The sequence below is a fragment of the Gallinula chloropus genome, assembly GCF_964237585.1.
Source record: "Gallinula chloropus genome assembly, chromosome: 6".
NCBI classification, from domain to species: Eukaryota; Metazoa; Chordata; class Aves; order Gruiformes; family Rallidae; genus Gallinula; species Gallinula chloropus.
Genome location: NC_140091.1, coordinates 17,697,444 through 17,709,603, shown reverse-complemented (window position 1 = coordinate 17,709,603; position 12,160 = coordinate 17,697,444). Strand labels below are relative to the sequence as shown.

General features: G+C 42.9%; 1 protein-coding gene across 1 annotated transcript in view; it reads left to right on the top strand.

The window, feature by feature from the left end:
• TGFBR3 (transforming growth factor beta receptor 3) overlaps nt 1-11,685 on the top strand; it is a gene marked incomplete at both ends in the record, with an annotated part of 97,107 nt that extends 85,422 nt beyond the window's left edge. The window contains 3 exons of the mRNA XM_084266121.1: nt 3,064-3,099; nt 5,237-5,344; nt 11,567-11,685. Of these exons, the coding sequence (XP_084122247.1) occupies nt 3,064-3,099; nt 5,237-5,344; nt 11,567-11,685 (263 nt within the window). The remainder of the gene's footprint in view (nt 1-3,063; nt 3,100-5,236; nt 5,345-11,566) is intronic.
• Between the last annotated feature and the right edge of the window lie 475 nt (nt 11,686-12,160).

The following is a 12,160-nucleotide window of genomic DNA, read 5'->3' as shown; positions in this document are numbered from 1 at the left end:
TCAGGTTTTTACGAATTTGTTAATACAAATCAAATCCACTATGAATTAAAGGCAAGTATTTGATCCGTCGGTGTGGTACAAGTAAAACTGTACTGGGGGCCTGATTCTGTGATTCTGCACTCTTTCTTTTTGCAAAGGTCTCTTTCTCTCTCTCTCTCTCTCTCTCTCTCTCTCTCTTCCCCTCTCTCTTTTTCTTTTCTCTACTGGTTATTCTATTGGGAATGAGTAAATCCTGCAACTGAAGTTCAGCTTTCAATAAACAGAGTCGTACTCTGAGCTCTCTTGCCCTTCCGATGTGTGGAGCATTGTGCGCAGCTCCCGTCTCGGGCTCCACTCAGAATGTTGTCTTTGTCAGAGGCACAAGGTCTTAGTGTGCAAAGACGAGCTAAATTTATAAAGATTAGTTACAAGACAACAGTGTGATAGAGTATTTTGTGGCATTGTGGGTGATTTAGGCTAATTGTGGGATGTTTGGTGGAAATCTCAGCATATCACATCTTTCAGACATAATACAAAGTGGCACATTAACAACGTAGCTTTGTTGGTATGCAGTTGTTCTGCAGCGAATCAAGAAACCTCTTTCTAAAAGCCAAATGCCATTGTTGGCCAATATGTGAACCTAAGATTTGAAGAAGAAATTCTATCGCATTACTAACAAGAGAATTTACATCTCAGACGTGGTGTTTTTCACTTGCTTTCATGTAGACAGGCCAGCTTTTATTGTTGCAAACTGCATTATGTGAGCTACTGCCACTGGATCTGCTCTCCGAGCCAGACAGAGAAGTCGTGTAGTTGACATCAAAAATCAGAACAAACTGGTCAAATGTGTCATCTTTTTTTCCTCAGACAAGCTTATGACAGTCATTGATTGTGACAGAAGTCACAACTGTATATGTAAACGAGAATAACTTCCTCCCCTCATAATTTTATTAGTTATTTACAAGCTCAGTTGCTTACACTATTGATATAGAGCCCAATGGAAGTGTGTAAAACCTAACTCCATGCCACGTTCTTTCCCCTTGCGTTCCTGCATTTCACACACACTCTCCCCCACTTCAATGAAAGCCAGATGGATGGCCACTGCAATACTAGGAAATGCACGTTCTTCTGTTTAAACAACCTACCAATGCCTTTGCTTGGATTTTTGCTAAGTGTGGCGAAACCTCAGATTATTATTTCTACAGCAAGTAGAAAGTCAAGTGAGCAGCTAACAGGTGCCTCTGTCCTACAGAGGTGTAGAAAATCATGATGATTTCTAAAGGCTGGCTGCTGATACTTTTTAATTAGATGCTTTTCCTAGTCCTCAAGGATTTCCAGTGCTTCTGTGTTGCTGTGGGCAAACCGCATTAAAATACATGTAAGGACTAGATGACTGGGGAGACTTGATAATGGGCTTACACGCCTATCATTAATTAGCAGACTTTATATTCTCTGCAGAGAGGCCAGTGACAGAATAAGCATGAAAAATTAATTCTCCCTTCAGCTCTGAAGACATTTTCTTGGCACCTGGGACATGCTAGTGGAGTGTTTGGACAGTCTGATAGCGCCCTTACCCATGTTTGTACTGTTCAGTGCTCCTTGGTTTGAGTCCAGCCCTCCTCACAGATCTCACATTCGGTTATGCTTTGGCTCTTACGCCTGCATGGTGCCTTTCCAGCTCACTTGTGCCCACCCACACCCCCTCTGCTCTCACCTGCTCCCTACTGCCATTCCACCTCTTTCCTGCCATCCTGCCCGGAGCGATCTGGAAGAGATACTCATGTGTTATAACAAGTGGCAATAATGCAGTTTACAAATAAAGCGCTTTTTTGGATATTGTAGGCACGTGTGTTTCAGAGCCTAATCATCTTATAAGGTATTGCTGGCAGTTTAGTGCTCCAGTTTGGGTTTTACAAGTTAGAAGCATCATCTTGGTTTGAGAATACTTTAAATAAATCAGTGCTTTTATCTTCACCATTTCTGAACCACTATGTTTATGTAGCAATTAAACTTTTTTTCAGTTGCTAAAGATACAATACCAAGTTTTGGGACACTGTCTTATCAAATCCTTTAGCAGCTATGGAACTGAATGCACTTAGATGTGCCAGAATTTAAATGAGATCCCTAGGTTACTGGGCAATCCAGAAGCAAACTGCAGCTAACCAAACAGCTCCTTGGGTCTGAAGCCAGAATCTCTGGCTCTTCTGTTTGAGGTGGCATTCTTGGAGAAAGATAAGAGAAGCCAGTTAAGCAAAAGAAGGGAAAATTCTTCATTTTTTAACATTTGCTTGTCTCTTTCTGTTACACGCTGATAATGATGATAATATTTGATACTTTTGCCAAGAATAATAGCTTTGATATAAAGGCTATGAGCTTTTATTTCCTATATAATTAACAAACAAAAAACCCAAAACAAAACAAAACAAACCCAAAAAAACCCCAAGCTGGCTTCCAAGACAAAATACCAGATAGGACTCAGGAAAATGTGTGAATCAAGACATGTTCACACAGCTGGGACAAAGCACTCTGTGATGCTGTACCATGCCATATTACTGCATTTTCTTTAGAGGTGGTAGCCAGCGTTTGATTTTAATTTTGTGTATGTGTGATGTAGCGTGCCTGTATCTGATGGTTGTGATTGTTGAGTCAGATGAATGTAATCGCCTTGAAATAACCTTTGTAACCTGCAGTCTTTAAGAGCTCCACATAAGGATAACCAGAGTTACTGCAGGTCAGACCTGATGATATCTGGGTGGAAAAGGTTGCAGCAAAATATATGATGCAAAATATATGATGTATGAACTATATAATATATTTTGCCAGCAAAATATATGATGCATGAACTGTACTATAGGTATGTTCCCCCAAGGAATGATCAATACACAGATAGAATTCTTCTGACCTGAGAAAGATTATTGAATTCAGGCTGGTTTTCCTCAAGCTTCTGGTTTGTAAAAATTACAATTAATGTCTTTCTGTCAGATCAGATACTGAAGGTTGCTTGCATAGTTTATAAGCTGTATGTGGAATTCTGTGTGATTAATGTTTTGTGGGTTTTGTTTTGTTTTTTCTTTTTTGAATTAGAACCTTCCGTTCCAAAGCCAAATGTGAGACAGCCACGTAAGTAACTCTTATACCAATCTCTTTTGAAGCCCTAAACGTTCATCTATAAAGTATTTGATCAATGAAGAAAACTATGTCCAAGTTTTCTGTGTATGTGTGTGTGTGTGTGTGAAATTCTGGGCCAGAACAGAATTCTGACCGCATTTCTGGCTGAGATCCCCACCATCATTTAGAGAGAAGGACTGTGACCTTTTGTGTATGTGAAAATTGCATTTGGGAAAGCACCATTGTGAGTCTCAGCCTTAGCAAGTTTGTTTGTTGGGGGGTGTGTGTGTGTATGTTATTTTCCTCCTTCCTGGCTGAGGCCACCACTTCCCAGTGGCAGGGTTTCGGCAGCGATGCCATCTTACGGAGCTCCTGTGTCATACTCCAAGCCTCCCTCCTGCCCTGTGCTGCAGCTGGCCACATCCCCAGTTACTCTGGCACCAGCACTCGCAGGTCATGCTGTAGATGAGATCACTGACTTGTTACGGATGAATTTCTTTGTTTTTTCTGTTGTCTTGGGGAAGTAGATTAACGAGGGTCAATCAGTGACCGGGGAAGGGAAGAAAAGGAGAGGAGCAGCACTAGAAGACAATAATAAACAGGAAGGTGAAGATGATTTGTAGCAAAAAAAAATAAAAAAGGAGAATGAAGGGAGAACAGGGAAGATTACTAGAGGAAGTGCAAGGAAGGTGTTTTCTTCCCTCTGCTTCTGTCTTCATGTCTTTAGGACTAAATTTGCTCAAAATAGCAAGGGGAATGCAAAATTATGCTTCTGCCACTTTAGTCTCCAGGCAACTTTCTCCTATCCAGTGTTTTCTCCTAAAAGGAGAGGACACTAGTTGGTGTCTTGAGGGGGGGAAAAACCAAAACAACAACAAACCAACCAAATCAAATCTGACAACAAACCCAAAAAACCACCCATTAGAGGTTAGGAAAATCTTCTTCTTTGCAGTTAAAATGAGCAGATGTGGCCAAAGAAATAATCTCATAGAAGAAATGGGAGAAAAACCAGTAAACCTGGTCAGGTGTTGCATGTGCAGCTTGCAGACATCCAGAAATGGCTCCTGAAGGTCCTGGCAAACAGGAACTGGTGAAGATGACCTTTGTCAAAAGGGAAAAAGGGGAATGGCCCTGAGGATTGCAGGAGCTGTAGGGCCAGGGGATGTCCATAGGAACATCTGCTGAATGCAGGAACATGTGAAGCTGAGGGTGTTGGTCATGTTTTGAGAACTGAAATTCTACTGAAGGACACTACTGAGAAGATCCAGTCATCTCATTTCCTGGCCAGCTTAGTCAGTAAAATGTTATTCACTCACCTAAGCCATTTTGTGCACTGGGGGACCTTAAAAGTACTGAAACTAGAAATCAGTTTTGTAGGATGAAATTTCCCAAAATGATTGCTAAAAGATTGGCTATTTTACATATTTCCAATCACCAAAAAGAAAACCACAAAAGCCTGAAGTTTCTCTGAGTGGCTAACATGAGAGGACAGTACATCCAGGAACCAGATGCTGTTACCCTTCAATTGGTGCTGCAAAAGGGCCTCTCCTCTAGAAAGTGATTTGCGTGTGTGTGTGGTTCTATTTTTGTCTTCTGGAATTAATTTCAGTTATTGAAAGCATTGCCAAATGTGAAAAACAATTGTTTCTATTTATGTTTTTGCTGACTTTTTGCTGGCATCTCTTCCATCCTAACAGCAGTTCCGTTCTCCACCTAGAATTCAGACTGAACTTGCGGGAGATGTGGGGGAAAGTTTGTTTGAATGTTAGGGCATCTAAATGGAAAGCATCATTTGCCAAAAACCTTGGCCTTTTAAAAAAACATTTTTAAGATAAATGGATATTTAATTGAAAGCAAGTTATTAACAGCCAACTGAAAATGCTCAGTTTTTGCAACATTTTCCAGATTTGAGTGTGCTGAGCTGGGGTTTTGCTTTGCGATGCGGAACAGTTGGTTGGACTGAAGCCAGTCTCTGAGAGCATCACTTGTATTTCCGTGATGCAGATCTCAGAGTCTCTTTCTTAAAATGGTGCTTAATTAACTATGAATTTTAAAAAACTTTTCCATCGAAGTATAAGGGTGGGTTCTTGTAAAACAGTGTTTGCCACTGCAAATAGAAAGTCCTTACTCTGTGTGTTTACCTTTGCAGCTGTGTTCTACGGCCTGGACACGCTGACTGTGGTGGGCATCGCCTTCGCAGCGTTTGTAATTGGGGCCCTGCTAACAGGAGCTCTCTGGTTTATCTACTCACACACAGGTAAGCAGAGGGCTCTTACACACCCTGGCACAGATCAAGCTGCAGGAAGGGTGCCATGGTCTGAACTCTTGCAGGATGGGAGGAGAGGGCAGGGGGCTCAGCAGTGGTTATCCTGGACTTTTTTCCTTGTGCTCTGTTCTTCCTAGGGTGTTTCCCAGCAACCCCTTCCATGGGCTTGTTGGTGATAAAATAGTGTTTACATGTGAGTCTTGAAAACTCACCTGGGACATGAGTAAAACTGACTATTCCTGACTGGTGCACTACCGTTAGTAGCACCTCCATGCTTGAAATTTAGTTATAATTTCAGTTAATGGATCCACTTTTGGTTCCCATACTCCCTTTTGAAAAATCTTTTGCAGCTAAATTAGGCTGAAGTGACTGGGAATGTGATGCAGTCAGTACAAGGAGTGGGCCAACCTGCTAAGAAAATGCTTTATTTACGTAGACACATAATGAATATAACTAGACCAGAAAATGTTTCTCAGGCCTTAATTACATAGAATTTTTACCCCAGTTATTTATTACTCCATTCTGTTACGTTAAATTGATAGAAGTTTTGTGTGATCTCACTTAATTGTGACCAGCCAAATAACCAGGAATGTGCCTGAATTGGTACAGCCTTTATGCAAATTTTCAGGAACTCCTCAGAATTTTTTTCCATACCAAACTCAGCTAGCAGAAATACAGCACTCTATTGGAGGAGGAGGGAGTTTTGGCAGCCTTCTGTTGCATGTAATCTGCAAGGTGGTACAGACAAAGACTGGACACTGGTGAGCGCCTTGATTTGCAGCATCTGACTTTGGCTGCCTGTGGATTACAGAGTATCTCAGGATCCCTGCAGCATCTTGGACTCCCAGCCACTTCTACTTTTGACCTCGCAAGACCCTGCCAAGATCTCTGGGAGGTGGGGAGAATGTGAGGTCAATTACTCCAAACCATCTCCAGAGCATTGGAATTCTCCTGTAGCCCACTGCAGGGGTTTTTCAGCATCTAAAACCTCATGGAAGCTACTTAGGAGTGAGAATCTGGCCCTGTCAGGGCAGAGCTTCTGTAAATATTATGACCCAGGAGCTTATGTTAATTTGGAAAAAAAAACCCTGTGGGTTTTTTCCAGTTGGCAGTACAGCAATTTTGTATAAGCAGTTTAATACTTCTCAATACATCAGCTGTGTATGAAGCTTGTTTGGAATTGAGGCAAACGCGGAAAATTTAAAGGCTGTGATAATATGTATAAATAGTATAATTCCACCTCATAAACTACTGAAACATTGTGGAAGAAAAGTAAGTACAATTTCAACAAGTAGATCTGTAAGTTAAGCAGTTAGTTTGTAAATAGCGATTAGTAACAAAAAATTAAAGCAGTTGTTAAATTCGTACCATTGGTCCTGCTGAAGTTCAGTCTCCGTTCATATACAGAACTATCTACAGACACATGTTGTGTGTCAGGAGACAAGGAGCACTGGGAAGCCAGCATGATAAATCCTTCAGCAACAGTAGGATTTGGACCAGTCCCATTAAGAGAATTATGTTAACCAAGTAGATCAGTCATAGTGACCATGTACAAGTAGAGGAGAGGGCATCTGCTCTGGCTTTGTATTTGAGAGATGAAAATCAGTGAAGAAAAGGGCTGGACAAAAAGTAATAAAGGAGAAAAAGAGAAAGAAGGAAAAAAAAAAGGAAGGGAATGTTGTAACTCATCAGATATCAGATCAGAGAATCACAGAAACCATTAAAGTTATCTAGGAAGTTACCTGGTTCAGATTTTCAGAGAGTTGTGAAAGTAAACCTGTGTTCCTGTGCATATAATTTTCCTGTGCATAGTAACTTGGATCTGCAAAGTAGAACTTGCAGCAGAGTGCAGCAAGAGCTCTGGCAGGGACAGTCTCTCAGAGGATGACTGCTGTGGCAGACAAGATAATCCAGCTGCAGTGGAAACATTTTAGAGCTGGCTGCAGACTTTTATTAAAATAAGGCGAGCGGGGGGGGGAAGGTAGCCTGAATTTCATCTACTGAGTGGCTGTCTTTTGCTGTTAGAGAATTCATGCATGCATTGCTGAATTGTGCTCTGAAATCTCACCTTTTGTAGGAAGCAGCACTGAGTTTCTAACACATTTAGACCAAAGGTTGGGAAATAGGAGTTAAATCTTTACTGTGTTATGGTGATACTCAGTCCATGGACCTTCAGGGCTGGTGAATAATAGCAACTTGGGATGTGTGAATTGAGGTATTTTTGTTGCTGTGTGCAATGCAGCAAGAGGCCACCATCTTTTTGCCAGTAGTAAGGTTTGCTGATAAAATTTTTATCAGTATGTCCCTATTGGCAGACTCATTCTAGCATGAAGAAAGCTTTACATGGATGGGCCTTTGTCTTCCTCTTGATAGGCCATTAACATTGTACACCACAAGCAATTGGTAGAAGAACTACAAAATAAGTAGAATTTCATCTCCAAATATTGATTGTTGTGCTGGGATTTTTCATGTAGGGCTTTTGCTGATTCCAGTAATGAAAAAATTCAGGGATTTCTGCCAAATCATCAAAACTGTGCTTTCAAATACACTGTTCTCTGGAACAACTCAAAATTGGAGTACAGATGTCAGAAAAGAGCTGGGATTATGGCAACAGTGGAGGAATTTTAACTGACTTTTCCTGCAAAAGGAGTCTGTATTGACTTGTGTCAGTTAAAGGACACAAAAGGTGGCTGAAAATTCCCACAGTGGTGGTGGCTCTGTCTGGAGGGGACCCAAGAACAAAGGGAAGGTAGCAGAGGTTTGCCACAGTTAGCCCTGTTTACCTTGGAGTCTTACGAAGAAACAAGAGTCTTGTGTTGTGCGTAGGTGCAGAAACCCTTCAAAATGTAACCATGTAAATACCCGCCAATGTAGCATCTGCCTTTAGAAGGGATAACTGACTGTGTTTAGGAGGGGACACGCACAAGTCTGATTACTTAGTTTAGCAGCCTCATTAACTAAAGCAAATGTTGTGTTACCAACAGTTGCTTCATTGTCTCAGAGCGTGTCCTTCCCTACTTCTCCAGGCAGGGTTGCAAGTTAACAGGATAAAATGTTCCAAAATCTGAGAAGTTAAAAGCATCCCTCCTCCCCCACTTCTCCCTTTTTTATGGGATCTGATTTAAAATAAACTGACATAGCAACCAATTATATTTGGCAAATGGAGATAGAAAAGCAAACATTCAGACTTCCTGGACAGGGAGTACAACTGGCAGCTTTCCTAAGTGTGAATAATCAAGTGCATGTTGTCGCATTCAGATGGGTAAAAGCTTGTTTACTGTCTATAGATGAGACATGTCCATTTTGAGCAGTTCTGGTTCAGTAACATGAGATACATGAAGCTGTTTACATGAAAAAGACAGATGAGTAATGTCTCTTGAGCAATAATTTACATTTCCTTGCAAGTTTTTAATGAATATTCTTTAAAAATGCTTTGCTACAGATTAGCTAGGTGTTGAGGAAATAAAATGTAGGAAAAAATCATCCAGTCCAAATGTGACTGCTAGACTGTGTTCACAGCCTCAGTGTGATTTGGGTCTCTTTCATTCAGGGCACTGAATCTGAATCTCTGTTCCGCAGAGATTGTGGTATATAAGAGCTGCTGGTCCTAGTCTAGAAACAAGGTGCTCAGAGGCACTCGGATTCCAGCGGGGGGAAGGGGGCTCCCACACCAAACTGAAGGGAAGGTGCTTCCTAAGATGCTTTCCGCAGGAGCCGGGAGGAGTAGAGCGAGCCCTTGGTCTCGGATGGGGACTCCAGCACTGCGCCTGTCACTTTGCCATAAAATAAAAACCAGATGTGTTTAGCTTATAAATGAACTTATGGTTAAATGCATACAGATTGTATTGACATGCCGAGGCTGACGCAAAGCTGTGTGCAATCATGTGGTTTGTAAAACGGGTGACAGCGGAGCTGCGAGGAGAGCCAGCGGGAGGGCGCAGGGCCGGGGCCCCACTGGGGGAGCAAAGCGGCCACGGCAGCTTCTCCCTCCCATCCTGCCCAGGGTCGCTCTCTTCTGATGTTTGCCTTTGCTTGTTTTGCTCTGATGAAAGGGAGATTGCTTATCACTGCCTTTATAAATATATCCTGTAGTACAAAAGGAAGGAAGACTTGTACACAAATAACTAGAGGAGAAGGGAGCAAGTCGGGAGGGGAAGACATCCAAACAAGGCTTTTACAGAGCTTTTACAGAGACGTGGATTTTAGACAGTTTATCCTGATGGGTTGCAAAGCTGTTCCCAGTGCATGTTAGAGCTGAAACACATTTTGTTTGCAGATGACCTGGGCTAGATTCTGCCCTGCTTCATGTGAGCAAAAATGTGCCACTCACGGACAACTTACGTTGTGATTACTTAGGCTGAGAAAAAGAGTCAAAATCAGTCACAAAAAAAAATGCTAGACTAAGCACTGAATTTGAGTGAGATCCTCACCCTCATTTTAAATGTTTCATTGGTCTCCTGGGCAATGTGGTTTACTGGTTTAGTTTGTTGTTTTTTCAGTCCTGTCCCATCCTTTCTTTCCTCCCCATTCCTAAACCAGTGGGGTGTAAGGCAAGAGCTGTGCGTTGTGGGGCCTTATGTGCACTTACAGTTCTGGTGTGAGCTAGCAGCCAACCGCTGGTTTCCATTACAAAGAGCGCTTGCAACCTCTGCTGTGAGAAATCCTCAGACCTCCCTTGTTTGCAGCAGACCTCTGAATAGTGAGCAGCCTGCAGAAGGACATTTTCTGGCCCGAGATGCAAAGTGTTAAAAGCACACTTCCTCCGCAGCAGCATTCCCGAGCAGCTCCGGGCTCTGGCAGCTGGGCAGGCACACAGGGCATGGGCATGTGCCAGAGCAACTCCTGCGGGAGGAAGCTGGCTCGTCCCGGCTCTGTAACCCTCTGGATGCAGGCTGTGCCTCCAGCCTTCAACCTGCCACTGAAGCAATCACTGAGGAACAGGAGAGCTACCAATTCCTGATCAGGGAAGACAAATCCGACTGTGCAGACCTGACCCATGGCGTCCGGTTTTGGATAACCTAGGGCAGCTGAAGCAGGAGGTCTGCATCACTATAAACTTATGAGACAGAAGTACCAGCCTCTGATTTTTCCCAGTTGTTCCTGCCTGTGATCCGGGAAAACATTTCCATCTTGCTGCTTTACTGGGAAAGCTGCCGTGCTGGCGCTGGCTGCCGCAATGGGTCTGCAGCTCAAGCAACAGCAGTCTGTCCTGATCACCGTGCTGAGGTCACAGCTTCACAGCCTGAGAGATGAGCTCAAGGGAGGGGGCAGCTACAGTGCTCGTTATATAAACTTAGACTTGCCATCTGTTTTGAAGAGAATATTTTGTAATATTACCCAGGTTGTGGATTTGGGCACTGTAACTTTAAAAAAAAAAGCCAGAGTCACAGTTTCCTATGTGGCCTTGTTGTTTCTGCATTCATGTAATAGTGTGATTTTTACTTCCATACTAGTTGAGAGCTGGATTTTTCCATAGGATTGCAGCTACAGGTGCAGAAGGGGTGTGAGCAGAGCAGGCAAAAATCTAGGGTTTATCAGGAGTCGTAAGTCCGCTTTAACTCTTACTGCTTGATTTGGCAATCCAACTAACAAAGGGCTTTCAATTTATTGTCAGTAAACAATTAACAAGAAATGGTAAGACTTGTTCTTACTACAGGTTGTAAGTGCTACACATACTGTGGTAGCTATAGGGGAACTTTCTGCATGTCATATTCAGAGTAAATGAAGTCAAGCTTGCAGGGCAGCCTGTTGATTTTCCTCAGAAAGAAAACTGGCCATGTCTCAGGATATGTGGTAGCCAGCTGACTGAAGAACATTGTCTTCAGCTCTGCTTTTAGTAAATACGCTGCTCTCTAATCTGACACGAAAACTAAAGCCTGCAGTTCATTGGCCTTTTTCCAACAGCCATAAAGTCTGAGTCATGTAATGGGCCCATTTGAGTGACAGCTGACCACAGAAGATGGACTGCGTCTATCTTGGCAGTTTCCATCAGCTGCTTTCAAAGCACTTAAGAAAACAGCAGCATTATTTTCCCCACGTGCGTACCAGTGCCGAGGTGCCAAAGTCTAGTAACATTTTCAACAGCACTCGCTTGAGGCCTGTCACCCACAAGAGTTGTTGCACGGGAAAGAACAGATTGCTGCTTTCTGTGGCAGCTAACATTTTCAATTTCCCTTCTCCCAACCTCACTTTTTCTCTGCCCTTTTCCCTCAGGGGAAACAGCGGGAAGGCAGCAGGTCCCCACGTCCCCGCCAGCCTCGGAGAACAGCAGCGCAGCACACAGCATTGGCAGCACCCAGAGCACACCCTGCTCCAGCAGCAGTGCCACCTAACTGCTGGGAGCGCCTGAGGAGCAACATTGGAACGCAGAGGTTCAAAGGACTGTGTGTGGGCATCAGCTTTTTAAAGTTGAAAGGATTGGTTTGGTTGCTTTTGAAAAAAGGAGGGATCTTTCACAGGAGAGGGAAAAAAAGACTGATTTTTTTCTTTTGGGAAAGCCACTGTGCGCGCGAGTGATGTGTGTATGTGCACACAATGCATGGGTAAACACAGCCTGTTGGATCTTCTGTAGCATGTTATGCTACATGTGACAAAGCTACTAATGTTACAGTACTGCAACCTGTTCTAGGGGTCCGTGCACCCCCAATGTGAAATCTATGCCAGTTTGGAAAAATGCTGCTTTGTCTATATGACTTTTTCCCTTTCCCTTTCCCTAAACCTTCTCATTGACATAGGGTAGTCCTTAAGGGAATTCAACAAGGTAAGTAGAACAAAGATGATCTTAGGTCAGAGGATTTCCATTTGAGC